We start from the raw sequence: 18,710 nt of genomic DNA, 5'->3' as shown, positions 1-18,710 counted from the left end.
ACAGAAAAATAAATATATTTCCACCATGTCACCGTGATATTATAGCACAGTATTGCATTTTTTATTTTATCGATTATTACTCACCGGTTCGTCAAGCTCTCCCAAAATGTTGAAGAACTTGAAATATCCACCTTGAAATGCAAATCCTTGCCCTGGTCCTGTGTTTGTATAGTGACCTACCATAAAGAAAGGTACAAATAACACATTATCAGTTTCACTAAATGTCTTTAAATTATGTTAAATTTGGTATGGAGTACTCATATGCCTTGACATTCATTGATGAAACGCTACGTTGTTACATCTGGGAAATATTTTCTTCACATCCCTATGGGCGTGTATTACAGTACCCCCCCCCCCCCCCATTGCATGCAAGCTGCGACAAAGACAACTTCCTTATTAGCAAAGTCATTAAATTTGACGTTTGCAACAACCCCCATCCTCAAAGAACATTACCGACAATCTGAGATTCTCAAGCACAATACTTTAATCCCCATTATAATGTAACTCTTGCTGACACTAAATCGACTGTCAAATGGTCCGTACTGTACATGCTGACACTCAATCGACTGTCAAATGGTCCGTACTGTACATGCTGGCACTAAATCAAATGTCAAATGGTCCGTACTGTACATGATGACACTAAATCGACTGTCAAATGGTCCGTACTGTAATACTGACACTCAATCGACTTTCAAATGATCCGTGCTGTACATGATGACACTCAATCAACTGTCAGATCGTACTTACTGTACATGCTGACACTCAATCGACTGTCAAATGGTCCATACTGTACATGCTGACACTTGATCGACTGTCAAATGGTCCGTACTGTACATGCTAACACTCAACCGACTGTCAGATGGTCAGTACTGTACATACTGACACTCAGTCGACTGTCAAATGGTCAGTACTGTACATGCTGACGCTCAATCGACTGTCTAATGGTCGGTACCGTACATGCTGACACTCAACCGATCATCAAATGGTCGGTACCGTAGATGCTGACACTAAACCGAATGTCAAATGGTCCGTACTGTACATGATGACACTAAATCGACTGTCAAATGGTCCGTACTGTACATGGCAATTTCAAAATAAGCTAAATAAACAATTATTATCATACTCAGAACTTGAGGATAACCGTATCCTCATGGTAGTCTTTAATTCTATTATAGGATAACAATGTCCTCATGTTAGTATTTCATCCGGGTCTCGGTTTTGCGTCTCAGGTTACTGTATAACCTTTGTCTATAGAGAATTTAGTCAGTTGGGCATTTTTACCTTGATGTGACCAGCTGAGTCGATATTTTTAGTTTTTGAATTAATAATTCTTTTTCCTGGAAATATTTGAGTGCTCATACAGAATTCTTGGACAAAGACATTTTTTGAAATTTTATTCGGAAATTCAAACAATGGAATATTATCTTCGGTGGTATAACAAAAAACTGTAGACACACCAGTCTTATAAAGGCTACAGTATACGCCTTCCATTTTCGATTTTTCGTCGGGAATTGAACTTGAATTCATTAGAACATTTTATTACTAGGACTTCAAAATTTTAATTCTGTGATTATACTTGGATTATTTGTGGATTTTATTCTTAAAACCGTAAGTTCTTTTTTTTTTTAATTTTTACATTGTTTTTCCATGGAAATAAATTATTTGTTAAATTTTACAAAGCCTGTTGTCTTCACTTTTTTGTTACTGTTTATTAGAGCCTAAACGCGTAACAATACGCTCAACAGTATGAAACACTAACTAATTAACATAATATCAACAAAAAGAAAGCAAAACTACAAACCGAAATGGACAATTGGAAGTAGTAGACACCTTCAGAATAGGTGAGCGTAAGACTTGTTAATAGTCTTGGCAGTTGCCTTGGTATCTATGACTGTTTTGGTAAGGACAATTCTCAGAAAGTTCAATGAAGATGAAATAATTACTACTGGAGTTTCCAGATAATGGATCTCCTTTTCTTTCATTAACAAGGACAACCTTTACTTGCAGATCATTAGCACTGAAAGATTAAAGAAACAACCATGTTGGTGTAAAACTGGCTTCCAATCTATGATTCCATAAACAGTGGCACTTTTGCTGCTATTGCATTTAATTGCTTACCCCATCTAAGAGTTCTACTGCTACCGGACAATGTCTCTTGTTGAACAGAAAAGTCAAGAAAATCCACTTATATCAAATACCCATTACAGTGATGTGAATTTTCTGAATTTGGTATTGTTTTAGTATCTGACGAAAACAAGAAAGACCCATCAACAAGAAAGATAAAGATATTCCAAAAGATTGTACTACCTATGCGAAGCCCATATGAAGGAGGTTTCTCCAAGGTAACAGTATGGTTCAATGTGTCAATGTGTGCAACCTTGACCGACTTGTCAGCCCAGCTATAGTACCTGTATAATATATGCTTGGTTATATTGGTGTTATTCTGTGTAACTAATATTCATGTCACAGTATAAGCGCTTTCCTCTCTGTTGGTATAAAGGTCTTTGCATCTCTCTCTCTCTCCGTCCATCCATCAATCCAGTCCTCTATCTATCTATCTATCTGTCTATCTATCTATCTATCTATCTATCTATCTATCTATCTATCTATCTATCTATCTATCAGCACGTGCCAACCTCTTTATATGGCTTCAATTATATTTATATTTATATTTATCTATTTTCGGAATAATGCTAAAAATGGATACATCCTGATAATAGACCATATGAAATAGATTATAAATTGGGGGTGGGGTGGGTCTATAATAATTGTTTTTGTTTTAAAAATCTCTCCTCTGATTCGATATTGTGTATATGATTCATATGTAGATACAAATATGTCGGATTTCGATTTTTATATTATTTACAACAGTACGACCTCGGTCAAACTTACCAATAACCATATGTCCAAATTTCGTTTTCTTGAGTCCAGTTCGTAAGATGACGGTCTTCCGCGTATGAGAATCGTGTTCCGTTTTGTCCGTCTAGCAAGTGTGCTATGTTTAAAAAGCCCTGAAAGGTCACAAATCAAACATTAATAGTTGAAGATATTATTTTAGTATACAAAACATTCACTGTTTTAAATCTCAATAATTTCACATATTTGATTCGTAGAACTGCTGAAATTTGGGATGAACAAAAAAAGGAGACCAAACACATGCGTTGTGGAAACCCGTTTATGCTCTCGATACATTCAATTAACAGTTGTTTTAAATCAGGTACCTTAATGTTTGATCTACTCTAAAATTTGAATAGAAATATCTTTTGCGAACTAGAAATCAAAGACACACACACACACACTCGCGCGCTCGCACGCACACACACACAGACATATATATATATATATATATATATATATATATATATATATATATATATATATATATATATATATATATATATATATATATAAATTAATAAAGTCTTAATTACATGCTATGCATCCGGTTGCTCTTTAAAGTCAGTGCGTTGTTTAATAACAAAAAATATGATTAGGTTTTCGTCATTTGATAAAAATAAATACTGATTTGTGTTTATTTCAATTGATATCTATGTATGTATGTATGTATGTATGTACGTATGCATGTATGTATGCAGTATATTGAATCATTGTAATCTGTGATAACAGTTCCTTGATAAAGAAGTGTGCCAGGAACTATATTTCATTCAAGTAATCCACCTGATTAGGATATCGTGCCAGCCTCGTCGGCTCACCGTTCCAAAATATTTCTAGTGGTGCCGCCCTCATAGTGTAAAACCCATATTCGTTGATTTTGCCATAATTAGTTATTCCAGCATCTGGGAGGTGTATCTCTTTTACCTACATCAAGAACAATAATCGATTAAACAGTCTTAACTTTAAACAAAAAGAAGCGATCTATAGACTGATCTATTAGAGAGACATCGTTCTGCAACCACACACATAACTACCAACATACATACATACATACATACATACATACATACATACATACATGCATGCATACATAATACATACATACATACATACATACATAAGTAGTATAGTGGGGCTGTTTACGGACAATGGGAAAATACATTACAGACCCCCCTTGACCACATTTACGGACAAGATTTATATGGGGCTGTTTACGGTCAAGGGAAAGTCGGGTTGAATATCCTATTATGGAACAGGTAAGGTGACGTCACGGTACTGAAGATTAGTAACAATGTAGCTCGGGGTGACCTAGAACGTTTGGCGAGACGTAGAAGTATATAACACATAAGACTACAACATACAATATACACACATAGATTGATGAACATTAATCTATCGCACAAACAACTATACAACCGACCCCAAAAAATTCGACAAAAAAATCAAATCTTTTCGAGGCATATGAGTGGCCCTGAAAAGGGCCTTTGATTTTCTTGTTCTAATCTCTTCTTTTCCTCCACCAACTTCTTATTTTCTGTCCTACATTCTTCTTTTTCTTCTTCTCATGTTTCTTGTCCGCCTCCTCTTTTTTCCTTTCTTCATTTTCTTCTTCTTTTTCTATTTTCTCATTCCACTTTCTCCCCCTTATTCTGTATTCTTCGTCCTCCTTTATTTTTTTATATCAGTTCTCTCAATTTTTCTTTCGTTTCTTTACAGTGTTAGTCTCCATCTTTGCCCTGTGGATGGTATAAACACCATACTCCATCTTAGCCCTGGGGATGGTATAAACACCATACTCCATCTTTGCCCTGTGGATGGTATAAACACCATACGCCATCTTTGCGCTGTAGATGGTATAAACACCATACTCCATCTTAGCCCTGTGGATGGTATAAACACCATGCTCCATCTTTGCCCTGTGGAAGGTATAAACACCATACTCCATCTTTGCCCTGTGGATGGTATAAACACCATACTCCATCTTAGCCCTGTAGATGGTATAAACACCATACTCCATCTTTGCCCTGTGGATGGTATAAACACCATACTCCATCTTAGCCATGTGGATGGTATAAACACCATACTCCATCTTAGCCATGTGGATGGTATAAACACCATACTCCAGCTTCATCATAAAATCATCTGCTACTCTCAGGTCATCGATTGCCTCTTGCAATATTTTCATGGCGTATTTTTGGTTTGAAGCCATATTTTTGGACTATTCTGTGTAGAATGGCGTGAATGACTGGTTGACTGACTATTAAATTATAGTGGTGTGCGTACATCTCTGTACATGTACCACTTGTTCATGCCTGCACGGCGGGCTGTTTAATTGATCCTGAGGGAAGGAATTAGTGCCACACACCTACTATCCACACGGGAAGAGGAAAAAACTACAATATCTACTATTTACACAAACGTACGCGTACTTGTATAAAAACACACTCTACTATCCACACAAACGTACGCGAGCTCATACAAAAACACACAAACAATCACATCAGTAAAGAAGTGAGTGTTTATAATCACACTACTCCACATACACACCAATTGGCAACTTGAATAATCTATTTTCTAGAGATTTGGTTAGCCCTGAAGAGGGCTCTTTTTTAAACTTCAGATGCACTTTTCAGTGATGACACCTTTCAGGCCGGGGACCACAGACACAACGCCGACTCCAGTCGTTGTCCCAATTCACAGTTGCGGTTGGGAGCGTAGAGACCTCTTGAGTGGCTTCAGAACCCCAATCTTCAATTTAGGGGATTCTGAAGATTTGTTCCACTCTGTCTTCTTCTTCTATGCCACACCTGGGGTTGCTGTCCTTCCCGTGACTCTATTCGTACTGATGCTGGTAGTAGTGACTGTAGTTGCTCTTGACGTTGTTGTTGTGGTTGTGGTGGTGCTGCCTGTGGAAGTGTCCTCTCCTCAGGCTTGACGTCACACAGAGGTCTAAGTATGAGGTGAGGCAGGATCGTTCTTTTCCTTTCCTTCTCCTCTTCTTTCTTTTTCTTCTCCTCCTCTTCCTCCAGCTTGGCACCTTCCTGGATTGCCTCCATACCAGCTCATTCTGATGGCGCCTGACATGTTCCACGTGCATCTGAAGCTCCAATAATTTGCTGATTCTACTCATCGGGAATCTTAAAGAGCGAATACTAGGTAGCCAGACTGACGAACTCTTTCGCTTTAAATGTATCAAGCGCGGACGTGAAGGAAAACATCCCCTGTTACTTTTTAATTGAAGCCGTCAGGCAGTGGACCTAACAAGAGATCCTAACTGTATGAATGGAGGGTTTTAAGGCGAGTGGGAATAGACCCAGCACAAACTCAACCTAATCAGTCGCTACTACTTAGTTGCATTTAGGTATATATGAGTGGGAATGGACCAATCACACACTCATATGTTTGGTACTGAATTTTCAGTGGTATTAAGGACGTGAACTGCACGCTGTTTATTTTTATGTCCGGCTGTAGCAAGGGAGGAGAGGGTGGAAAGGCGGATCCAAGGTTCAAAGGTAATAAAGTTCCCAGATATCCATTTTTGTGTTGTTGTTTACTATTCTTGTTTTTTATTCCTTCACAGGTAATTATCCTAGACTTCAGGGTATCGGATCTAAATTGTCGTCCTACACAATTCTGAAAAAACTCTGTGCTGTTTTGAGTTAGAATTTTGCTTAGGAGAGGTGTCTTAGGTGACAGTTTTTAGTAAAGTTTGCCACCTTGTGTGGCTGGTCCTGATGGTCTTGGACTTTTGAGACAACCTTATATGTAGGATTCGGTTTTTAGATCTTACGTGTCTAAATTGTCGTTGTTTTATTTGCAACCTTGTGCTGCTGGGCCTGATGGTCGTTGGTGTTTGATATCACCTTATATATGCAAAGCTGAGGTCTTTTTTTCCTAAAGTTGTTTATTGGTTTGCCACTTTGTGCGGCTGGCCCTGATGGTCTTGGGTGTTGGACTACCTTATATGTTCTAATTTTGAGAGCCTAGAATTTCTCGTGGTATAGATATTACTGACACCTTCGGCAAGAGTGTTAGATTGTCAGAGGTATTAATGGTGTTATGTGCATGCTAGTTTGTCAGGTATAATTCAGATAGAGGGGAAAAGGAGGGGTAAGACTGCGTTGATGAAGAAAATACACACAATATTGTCCACACACCATGGAATCTGTGCCTCGTTATTTCACATTATTAAATCGTGTCGTCTAGCCATTTCTTCTCATAAAGTCAATGATGTCGTCTTCCAAAGGTGACAGTCCATACGAATGAAAATACTCCACACAACCTTCTTTAGGAAAGTAGACGGCTATCCAGTGGAATCCTGGGAGATGACTGTCGTCCGTGTTGATGACATAAACTTGATAGCCTTGAGGTTTGCGACAAGGAAGTTCATCTTTAGCACACTCGACAGGATTCCAATAAGCAGTGAACGAACTGTGGTTCAATAGGTAATAAAGTTCCTAGGTATCCATTTTTGTGTTGTTGTTTACTATTCTTGTTTTTTTTCTTCACAGGTAATGATAAGTCATCCATTCAATCCGAACTTTTTGTTTAAATATGTCTGATTAGTAACCGTTTCTTCGAATCGTCTCTGCACTATGAGCCAAGAGAGCCTCGATGTGATGGCTCTCTAGAGCCATCAGTGGAGGAGAGAAATGTTCACGCAAGTCTTTATACCACTGATGCAACACGGCTTCTTCCGAGATGAGACTCCAAGATTCGTCCTGATACTCGTCCAATTTTTCTTCTTGACTCAGCATCAGACATTTATCGTGTTGAATTTGACTGGGCCATCTGGACCTCATCACTATGTCCTCTTCGTCTTTGTCTTTTTTGTTGATGGTTCTGCTTCCACGGTATCCTCCCATTCCATTTCCATATATTCTCCACTATTCAAAGATGGGTTTACAGTCCTCCATTGCTTCTAATAGTCTAGAATGACTTCTCTCAAACTGTTGATTTTTTTGGTATTTTTGTGGTATTGTCGAATTCGGCATACAAGATGACGTTCACCGTTACATCAGGATCTCGGTTTGCAAACTGAATTTCAACACGAATTTGGCCGGAAATTATAGGGTGGAAATGCCCCTCGTTGCTGCCTTGGTCTGGAATAAAATCAAAAGCCCACAAAGTGTAGCCTCCTGCGTAAATTTCGTACGTAATGGCGCGACTGGTGTTGGTTTCTAACTTCGGACGGGACAAGTACGACTTCAAGTAATTCATGTTATTGGGAGAAAAGTCAGTTTCGAAAGGCCTAGTACACAAGGTCTTGCCATCGCCACTGACCTCGATTTTGGACACGCCAAAGTGTTGAAAGTTTAAAGGATTTTTTTTGTGGGCTCTGTTGAAGGCTTCATTCTTGACGATGCCAAGGGTATTAACTGTCCTTGGAACAGATATCTTCAATCATGGATCGGTGACCCTTGGGAATGATGAAAGTTTTCACTTCCACTCGTCGTATCGGATACTTGGCGGTCGTTCTGCTCAAAGTGTGAGTGATGTCGTTTCCGACTTTAGGTAACACTTCCACGCGTCGCACATAGAGTCTGGCTTCTTGGATGACAGTTTTGTAAAAAGTATCACCTGCAGCCATCAAATGGGAAAGCTGTACTTCTACGATTCAGTCTGTGGCGGACATCTGCACCGTTCCAGAAATTCTTCACTTGCAACCACATGTCCAAATGCAAACGATCCATCAGTTCTAAACTAAGGCTTGCTTTTGATTTTCTCTTTAAGGGTTTTAAGCCCACATTGTTGTCATCTAGGGCAATGAACTTGCCTGGCGTGTCAGGTTTCCATATTACACTGGCATTCAGATAAGTGTTCTTGGCTTCTTTTCCGTACGTCAAGAGATTTTCCAGGTACGCTCGGTAAGGGTAAGTGTCCATGCTGCTACTGACTAGTTTGTTATTCAAGTACAGGTCCAATCCGCTGAACAAGAAATGCTACTTCATCATGGTCGCCTATGTTAGTGTTGGGATCGTTGATCACCTTCTCTTTCATGTACAGGTAACTGCTATTGAGTTCGATGTAATCTTCGGGCTGTTATTTGATTTCAAACTCGATGGGAGCTGAATCCGTCAAAGAGGAGATGGGATGAAATTATATCCATTGGGATTCTTGCATCATCATCAGGGTGGGTGGCATGGCGATGAGATCCAGTTTGGACTTGGAACAGGCGTAAGACTCTCGGTGCATTATTTTTGTTGCCTCTATGATTAGTAATCTAAAAACGGTTCTTCTTTTCTTAGTCTTTCTACCTCTAGGGGTGTGAAGTCCTCTGAAGGTTTTATTTGTCGTCTCTTCCTGCCTTGTCCTTGCTGTCGCATCAGGGAAGTAGGAATGACTGACTCGGTAGCGTCCAGGGAAGTGTCTTTGCCTGGTTGAAGCAAGACATTTTTGCCTACTCTCAAGAAAAGCTTCTTTGGGGTTTTGTTTGTCGATGATGACATTTAGGAGAAATTCTTTGCCGTGATTCAATGCGTCATCTTTCAAAGAGTGCAATCATCGTGTCAGTATCGGTTTCAACACCGGGGCCACCAAAAGAAAGGCTGATCTCAACATATCTTCTAAACCATGTCCTCGTTGTCGAGCGACGCGTCGGGACACAGGATACATGACTTACGAGCCGTTTGGCAATCGTTTTCGAAAATGGAGTTTCACCGTGACTTTCTCTTTGGTGAATGGAATATTTTGTCCCAGATCCCCTTTTATAGTAATGTCGACGGTGTCAAAATACGACTTACTGACGGGTAAATAGTGAGGATGTACAAATTTGCGGTGAACGTGATAAGTGTTTCCACCTTCCTCGTCAGCGTTTGTGGCAGAATCCACTTTGAAGAAAATGACACGCAGTAACGGTACGGAGATGTGTCCCACTACGTTGTACTCCACTAGAACAGAATACACAAAGATAAAATTGAGACCTCGGTTCATTTCTTCAGGGAATCAAAAACTGCGTAAAATCCAAGTTGTTGGCAATAATAGGCATGTCTCTACCATTGGGCATCTTGAGGTCTCCACCCAAAATGTTAAACAGTTCAGGACAAAATGTAATGCCCAATATTTTCTCATCTGAAAATTACATCAGTAGGCGACGAGTCACTTTATGGTACTCAATGGTGACAGATTTGTTCTGTTTGGTCAATGCGTTGCTAAACGTGGTATTGAAGCTGGCAGCAATTGCGTTCACCAGACGTTGACGCTAAAATAATAGCCTGCAGGAATTCTAAACATATAGATATACCGTGGAGTATTAGAGGACATATTTCGTCTCATAGAGGCATCTACAGTTTCGTTTTTATTCAAGTACTCTTGCACGTGGTCGTCCAGAACTTCGACCTCAAAAGTGCTTTGATTTTGAGTGATTTTTAGAATTTGTGTAGGGTGAATGATTTCGACCAAAGCCACTTCCCAAAGAGCTTCGTGATCTAATTGGATGGCCTGAGGTAATTTGTCTGTGAAACAGCATAAAGTGTTGTTCGAAAACACCTCCATGGAATGTCACTGGGTAACGTTAAGTAAAATTGGTTGTTGTTCATAATTCCAGAGTTCTGCTGTCCGGGGGGTCACTCGAAGTCAGACTAGTGTCTAAAAGAGGATTGTTCTTGGAGTGGTGACTGCTGGGAGGGTGACTGCATGTGGATGCAAGGCTCCCGGTGTTCCCGTTCGAGTGGTATTTCAGGGAAGGATTGGGAAGAAGGTAACCGATGCAACTGCTCAATAAAATGTCCGACAATTGTTTGTCTCCTTGCTGAAAATTCAAATTGGCAAAGGCAGTACAGATAGCACAATACACCACACATATCTGGCAGAAAAAGACGATTTGCATTTTAGACACACGTTCTCCACACCACGCCCACAAGGTGTGCTTTTGAAGATCTTGCAGAGAAGAACTGGGTGAAGGAGTCGTCACTACAGTGGTAGCGGTAGCAGAGTCTGCGTGGAAGGGCATGATGGTCACTCCTTTTTATAGTTGATGACTTGCGAAGCGTCCATCTAAGAATCAAAACTGGGAAGATATCCTTTCCAACGCAATTTGACTTCTTTTACATGTCGTTTTTCCACTTGTTGGGTTCTTCGTTCGAGAATGCTTTCGATGTTGTACGCTTCTTCTTCTTTTTGGTCAAGAGTTGTAACTTGGGCAAGTAAAACGTTCTGTCAAATACTCCGTCTTGGGTATACACGGTCGCTGTGCCATTTTACCGCACAAGCAATTCAACATCACTTTGGCAAACGATCGCCTGCCTTCGTTTTTCTCCACGTTGCCTAAAGTGATGCCTTCCTGCTCTTAGTATTTCTCTTTTAATTTCTTTAAGTCTTCGGGAGTGTGGCACCAGGAAGGATAGCCGCTGCCTTCTTGTTTCAGCTTTAAAAAAACATCAACGTAGTCTGCTAAAATGCCTTTCTGAGTCTCGTCGCCCTTGTGGTATTTAAGTGTCTTTGGAAAGTGGTAAACTTTGTACACTTCTAACCGTTGGTATCTCAGGTCCAGAGCTTTAAACAATCCACGCTTACCGATGTTCCCGTCAAGGTGCGTTCTTCCTGTATGCTGACAAGGTCGGTCATGGTTGCACGTTTTGGCACAAGTACGGCACAAGAGAAACATCAGTTTTCCTTGGCAATGGTGAGATAAAACGGGATGGTATAAGTCCGTAGGAGGCAAGACTTTGCACTTGATCAATCCTTCGTATTGTCGAATGTTGTCCAGGTCGATGTGTTACGTCATCAATTGCGGGTGCCCCTGCGGAAAAATGCAATATTTGCACACGTAATAATACAACAAACACACGTCCAAGTATTTAAATAGATTTCTTCTTTCTCCTCAGCGGCTTGGTACAGCAAACAGGTGGTATTTGTCCGTCCTCCGTACAAACTGCCATTCGGGTTTAGTGGGTCCACCAACTTGTAACTTTCCACGATGAGTTTAAGCTCGGGATCGGTTTTCAAACGGTGATCGTACTAGTGTTCCCACATTTCCACCACTTGGTATCCTTGCTGTTCTAACTTTAAGGGCCTCTGACCAGTGGCCTCGTACAAATCTTCCATGGTCCGTTGTAAAAACTAATATGTAGTGTCACGTAGAAGGTAACAGAGGAAACATCCGTAAAATAAGCAACCGTTAAATCATTCGTGTTCCAAGTCCACGATTTGGTGATAAATGTAACATCGTTTCTTTCCTGACATTATGTTTGCCTTGACATTATTGGTACGTATCCGTTGTCCACAAGTAAGGCACAATCTCAGCAGTTGACAAGCTCTTTTCTGCTGTGAACCTTGCGTCTTCAGATGTTGTTGGTAACAGGTAGGACTGACAAAAGTGCGCTGACAAGCAGGGCAATGCACTCGTTCGTGTCCTTCGTCCAGACAGGGTTTAAGGGCCAAATATCCGGAAAATTTCGATCTACAATGCTTGTGTTGCTCTCGATTGTTATAGCCATAGTCACATTTCTCACAGTAATAACTGTTTCCCAGGAATGTGGCGATACTGGTGATGACATCAAAATGTTGATCGTGATAATAGACGTGAATATATGTACTGTCTTTGAAATCTTTGCCTCGAAACAACAAAGGTCTGCGAACTTTCTGAGGGTGTGCTTTCAAGGTGTAGCGTGGTGCCAAATCGTCTTGCAATTTTTGCATTTCAGGAATGACACGGGGCGTGTCTTTGGATTGCCTCGCTTGCTCTAACAAGAGTTCTGCTTCTCTTCATTGTTTGGCTCTGTTAAGTTTTTAAATAGTTTGCCAAGATCTTTTCCAGTCTACCGTGTCGTTCTTGTCGGCATACGTTCATCCCACCACGACAGCACGGGTTAAACATATCTGATATTGAGGGTTGTTAATCTGGACGAGGTTCGTTTCTGGTGCTGCGAAGGTCGTCAAGCAGAAACACTTTTTTGCGTCTGGTCCCTTGGGGAAGAGAAACGTGGGTTATGAACAGTGTCACTTTTCCATCGTTGATGTGAAACTTATCGTTGGATTGTTGACCATGTTGAATCTTATCGATGAGTTTGGAAGGCGTCAGCTCTGATGGGCTGCTAAACTCGATAAAACGGGGGACTTCAAACTATCGTGATGAGTGGAAAGTCTCAAGCGATCGTCTTCTTTGGCTTGACATTGCCGTTTCAGTGTGGTTAACAAAGAATCCCACACATCGGTGATCAACCCCTCTTCTTTCTCCAACGGTACGTCGGACGTGAAATCTTTAAACTTCACTGTGTACGTGTAAGCAGTAGTTCTGAATTTTCTAGAGGAGTACTTTTCCGTCTCTCGAATGTGGTGGTAGTTTTGAGGGGTTAATGGTGGTGGACTTTGGTTTTGTGTAGACTCTCTGGGTCTAGATTCTGTCTCACTCATGTTATCTTCAAAATCGCTGGCATGAATTTGAGCCAAGACTTCAGCTACTGTGCGAGGCGATAAGTCACGTTTCTGCCTCTTAATTTCTTCTTCTTTCTGCATAAAATGATGCGATCGTTTCATCTTGACTACGAAAAGTCCAATGACTACATTTTAATCGCCATGGATCCCTTTATATCCATGTCAGACTAGTATATATATAAACGGTCAGTGTCTTTCCTTCCAGTATTCATTTCACTCTCAAACCGATCAGAAAGACGTAGAGCCCACACAGATCGAACTTCTGATCAGAGCTTTGCGAGATGTCATACGAAAGTTTTCTTCAGACAAGTCGACGGACTACTCCCCCTTTTTTCGAGATAAAAGTAAAGATACTTGTTATATCTGTAAGAAAGGGCATTGGGCTACAGAATGTCCAGACCGTCAAAAAAGCAAGAAAGATATCAGAATAGACCCAGGTCAAGATGCATCTTATCATTGTCAAGAGAACGGACACTGGTCTTCAGAATGCCCTAGAACAAGAGGAGCAAGAGCAGGAGAGGGTTCGGAACAGGAAGAAGAGATATCTCAACAGGAAGAACCCAAACACGTTCAGAGCGAGAAAAAAAGAAAAGAAAAGAAGACGAGGAGAAAGTGAGGAACAAGAGGACGAAAGACCTGTGAAAGTGAAGAAATTCCACCAAAAAAAAAAAAAACAGAGAGAGAGAGAAAGAGAGAAAACAAAGACACAATAGAAGACTATGAACTTTTTATAGTGTTGTGTTGTGTTGTGAACTGCATTGTAAAATTTGTACCAGAATAGACCAGACAGAAAACGTAAGTGCCTCTCGGTTTCTATTTTTTGGAATAAGTACGTACTCATGCATTCACACACACACACACACACACACACACACAAAACACTCTCTCTCTCTCTCTCTCTCTCTCTCTCAAACACACAGACACACACACACATCATGGGCAAAAAAGGGGGATTTTGAGCTTTAATTGATTTTTGCAAATGGAATAATATCTTTTCTCGAGATAAGTGGGTGACCCCGAAAAGGATCGTTGGGTGTTTGTTTTTTTTTTTTATAAAAAAAAATCAGTTACGAGACGTAATCAGCTTTAACTGCCTCAAGGCTTTGCCACGGCCAATGCCTACTTCTGGACTTGCTCCTGTCGATGATTTGTTAGAAACCACTAGGGGTGGACTCCCAGGCGTAGTAACAGGGTTGGGTTGTTTGGCCCGGGAAGGTCTTTTTCTCTTGGGTCGTATTAACGAAGTCTAATACATTTGTTTCAGACACCTTAACTCTGCTAAAATGTCTGTAACTGAATTTGTTTTAACGCGTGTTAGGATTAGTGAAAATCAATCCGTTTTTATCCGCTCTTCCACTATAAATAACCGCAGTTCATTTCAGTCCCTTCACCTGTTCTCGTCACAAGATGTGGACAAACGAAGAATCATCTACCCTTGTATCATCGATGCTGTTCCGCACGGACTTATCCATGTATTTGAAATCATCATGGACAATCATCCAGATCACCGATTCGAGCGTTTGGAAAAGAAGAATGTATGTGGAGAGACAAGGCTGTTTGAAGAGAGTCATCATCTACGGTCCAGAAGTAAGAAGAAGTTTGAGGAAGAGAAGAAGACCTATGCGGTGCCCTCTATGTTAACGGAATAATGTTAACCCCCCAAAAAGGCCCTTTTCAGGGCCACTCATTTGCCTCGAAAAGCAGTGCTTTCTTGCCAAATTATTTTTTAGTCGTTTGAATAGTTGTTTCTGTTATAGATTAATGTTCATCAATATATGTCTGTATGTTGTATGTTGTATTTGTTATATATGTCTATACCCCGCCAAGCGGTCTAGGTTCTTTTTTTTCTCGCTGTTTGTCGGATTGAGGTCAGCCTCTTGCTACATTGTTACCAATCTTCAGCACCGTGACGTCACCTTACCTGTTCCATTCCTGTTTAACCCCGCTTTCCCTTGTCCGTAAACATCCCCATATAAATCTTATCCGTAAACGTGCCCAGGGTGAGCTGAAAAGGCTTGTCTGTAATCGTGCCTAAGGGGGGGGGGGCTGTCTGTAATGTATTTTCCCATTGTCCGTAAACACCCCCACTATACTACATACATACATACATACATACATACATACATACAGACAGACAGACATAAATACATCCGAACAGACATGCATGTAATCTATCAATAAAATTATATCTCAGATATACAGATACAAATTGACAGCAAACAGCACTTATTCTACTACCTTCTCAGCCACCCACCCACCTCTGACTATTTGTTTAGATCATGCATACGGACTTATAATTAGCAAATTAAATTTTTAAAAAATGTACACTTAGCAATTCATAGACCTACTACGTTTGTTTACTTACATGTTGTTTAGCATGAGGCGAAAGGCGATGTAGGATGTTTGCATCTGTAACGTTTTTGAAAAGATTACCCGGAAGTCTTTTTCCCCCAGTCTGAACATTAAAAGAAATATAAATAGAAAACAGAATAAATGAAATACTGCGAAGAAATGGGTTTTTAAAATGCGTAAATTGGTTGTAATTATCTCTGTAAATATTTTTCGCAAAGTTTTTATATTGTGTACAATGTCATAAATTGTAAAATTGTCATTTAAGAACGTAGTCCAAAGAAAGCAAGCTAGCAATGAGTAAGTGGACGAGGTTGATTTATGGAGGTTGAAAGGTGATGAAAGTGGACGAGGTTGATTTATGGAGGTTGAAAGGTGATGAAAGTGGAAAGAAAGCGTGATATTGAGACAGACAGATTTCTTCTCTGATTCATTGCAACATGATTTCAAATTCTTACTGCGGTCCTGAAAGAAAAATAGAATACAAATATGTCTGCTCACTTGCCAATTCCAAATGTTGCCTTCATTTTATCCCTTAAAGTTTAAATATGTATAGCTTAGTTATTGTATATTGTTGAATATCGTTTTATTCGTATCAGTGCCTTCCACGTTATTTTAGATTTATAGGCCACTTTCTTTCAAAGGACCGCATATATAAGAAAGTGAGTCGAGTTTGGTAATGAACTTTTTTAAACTATATTTTTCTCCAATCCTCGTTCATTAGTTTGTAGAAAGTTCTGCCAGATATTACCTAGATGATTTATTAGAATATTCTCGTTCATTTTATACTTTACCACGTGCACCTCCCCGCCCTGATATGCACGGACAGTGACCTTTGCCTTGTAAGCATGGTTAAAGGTGAGTGAGGAATGGAGGTCGTGATATCCGGGCATCAATTCAATAAACACATCTGATAAAAAAGAAAAAGTAAAACTTATAGGATGGGACGTCGCCCCACTATATGTTTTAAAGAAACGCAATCGTGAAAAACGACGGCATATGTGTAAATGCATTTGTACAAGAAAAAGCTTTTAGATCCACGTTGGTCGAAATTTGGAATGCGTTCATTCATTTTACCGTGGCAATGACAAATATTCAATCAAGATTTTTGTCCAGTTCTTCATATCTGTATTTCATATTTATTACGTCGTGTGCCAAGAAGACTAATTAATTATATTTTATTCTTCATAAATGTTGCCGTTATTGCACTTTGCATTCAGAATTTTGAATAGAGTTGTATAAAGATGCATTCATCTGTGAATATCATTATGGACTGACATATTTAGATGTCGATGCAGATTTCTGAAAGCAACGTGCACCTTTTGTGCTAATTATATTCCGAACAGCTTTAAAAGGCTAAAATAATGCTTCACACCGATGAAATTAACATGTATCAGTGAAGTGCCATTCGCAAACTTTCGGTCAATCGTACTTATGAATCCTCGAATGTATGTCTATCTCTGCCACTCAGATTCTTTTCTCATTCGCAACATCTCTATCAAATCCTACGGTCAATCCAAAAATCTTAAAAAATAGTCAAGATTGTCTGAATGGATTGCGTTTTCAATTTAACGCGAAAAAAACCTGATGCATTTTCTGCAAATTACTACACTAATATACAGCTGATGGTTGTTTGCTTTTTGCCGAAATAACTGCGGCTACCCGCATAATGAGCTACAAGTCATTTTTACGGTTTCTGTAGTAAAGGTGTCTGAAGCATTACCTGATTATTGAAAACAGCAGTAAGAACAAAACCCCAAATACTTTTCCGATAACAGAGAACCAGTCTGAGGTCAGTGCACTTTCGCGAGTGCGGGATCAAAGGCGGACCACAGTTGTTCACAATGACTAATACAATGTATATATTATTATTATTGTATGCTTTAGCTGATTAAAAGAAAGAATGTATTGTCTAGAAAAAATCACTTTAAAAACATACATACTTTCTCCTGCAACGTCGTGAGCAAGTACTTTTGGTAAAGCTGCAGCAATAGTGAGTAGGGAATTGGAACTCGATAACCTATTAAAGAATAACAAATATAGTTAAGATAACAGTAAAACTATTTATCATGGACAACTCTATTCACCGTAATAGCCTCTAAAAAATAATGCACATCACCACTTCAGCATCCATTTTGTGTATTCAAGTCTTATTCCTTGCGTAATTTTGAAATATGGAATATCAGGTGATCAACGTCATCTTGAAAATACGCCTATATCCCTAAGTATCAGAATAATACGAGACAGTAGAAGTCATACCAAAGTGTATATATATATATATATATATATATATATATATATATATATATATATATATATATATATATATATATATCCGTCACAAACCATCACTCGACATTTCGAGTACGCAGTGTTACTCAAAACTTTTAAATATTACTCGAAATCAAGACATGCCGCAAATGGATTAGTCAGAATATCTTCAAGTGAGATTTGGAGTCAAGTTTTTTGACGAGGGGCCAGCTGCATGTTGTCACATATTCCCTGACAACAGTCGTGTACATTTGGATGCGTTCTGATGCGATCTAATATCGTCCCCAAAAAATAGAAGGATCTCGACCAGGGCGTTTTCAAATATTTTCGAAATAGACACCAACTATGTCGAAGAAATCAAGAAGTCTCTGCGCCATCAATGCAATCAAAATAGGTAAACAATGTTCTATTTCATTAAAACTAAGTTAATAGTGTTCTATTGCATTAATAGAAAGTACATATTGTTCTATTGCATTCAAAATAAGTAAATATTATATTGCATTCCAAATAAGTAAATAATGTGCTTTTGCATTCAAATTAAGTACATGTTGGTTTATTGCAGAATATATTGACCCAATTATACTTCTTTTTTGTTTCAAAACAAGGTAATTGTGACCCGAATTGTGAGACTTCCACACAATATTGCAATTTTTAATTACGTTAAGGGATATTTACTAATCAATTCACCAAATGTATATTTTTACAAATTTAGTGAAACTGTTACAGCCACTCCCATATCCAATGATACAGATACTCCCATATCCAATGTTACATCTATTCTCATATCTAATATTACAGCCACTCCTATATCTAATCCTAGA

General features: G+C 39.3%; 1 protein-coding gene across 1 annotated transcript in view; it reads right to left on the bottom strand.

Annotated features, from left to right (window-relative positions):
• LOC149775131 (uncharacterized) overlaps positions 1-18,710 on the bottom strand; it is a 100,370-nt gene that overhangs the window by 80,607 nt on the left and 1,053 nt on the right. The window contains exons 2-8 of the mRNA XM_089943058.1: positions 17,562-17,638; positions 16,413-16,528; positions 15,635-15,724; positions 3,679-3,819; positions 2,893-3,011; positions 2,308-2,408; positions 85-176 (exon numbers count right to left, since the gene is read on the bottom strand). Coding sequence (XP_089799184.1) covers positions 85-176; positions 2,308-2,408; positions 2,893-3,011; positions 3,679-3,819; positions 15,635-15,724; positions 16,413-16,528; positions 17,562-17,638 — 736 coding nt within the window. The remainder of the gene's footprint in view (positions 1-84; positions 177-2,307; positions 2,409-2,892; positions 3,012-3,678; positions 3,820-15,634; positions 15,725-16,412; positions 16,529-17,561; positions 17,639-18,710) is intronic.

This window comes from Sinohyriopsis cumingii, chromosome 19, assembly GCF_028554795.1.
Source record: "Sinohyriopsis cumingii isolate HCF-2022 chromosome 19, ASM2855479v2, whole genome shotgun sequence".
NCBI classification, from domain to species: Eukaryota; Metazoa; Mollusca; class Bivalvia; order Unionida; family Unionidae; genus Sinohyriopsis; species Sinohyriopsis cumingii.
Note: the sequence above shows the minus strand (reverse complement) of the source record. Positions and strands in the feature narration are given on the sequence as shown.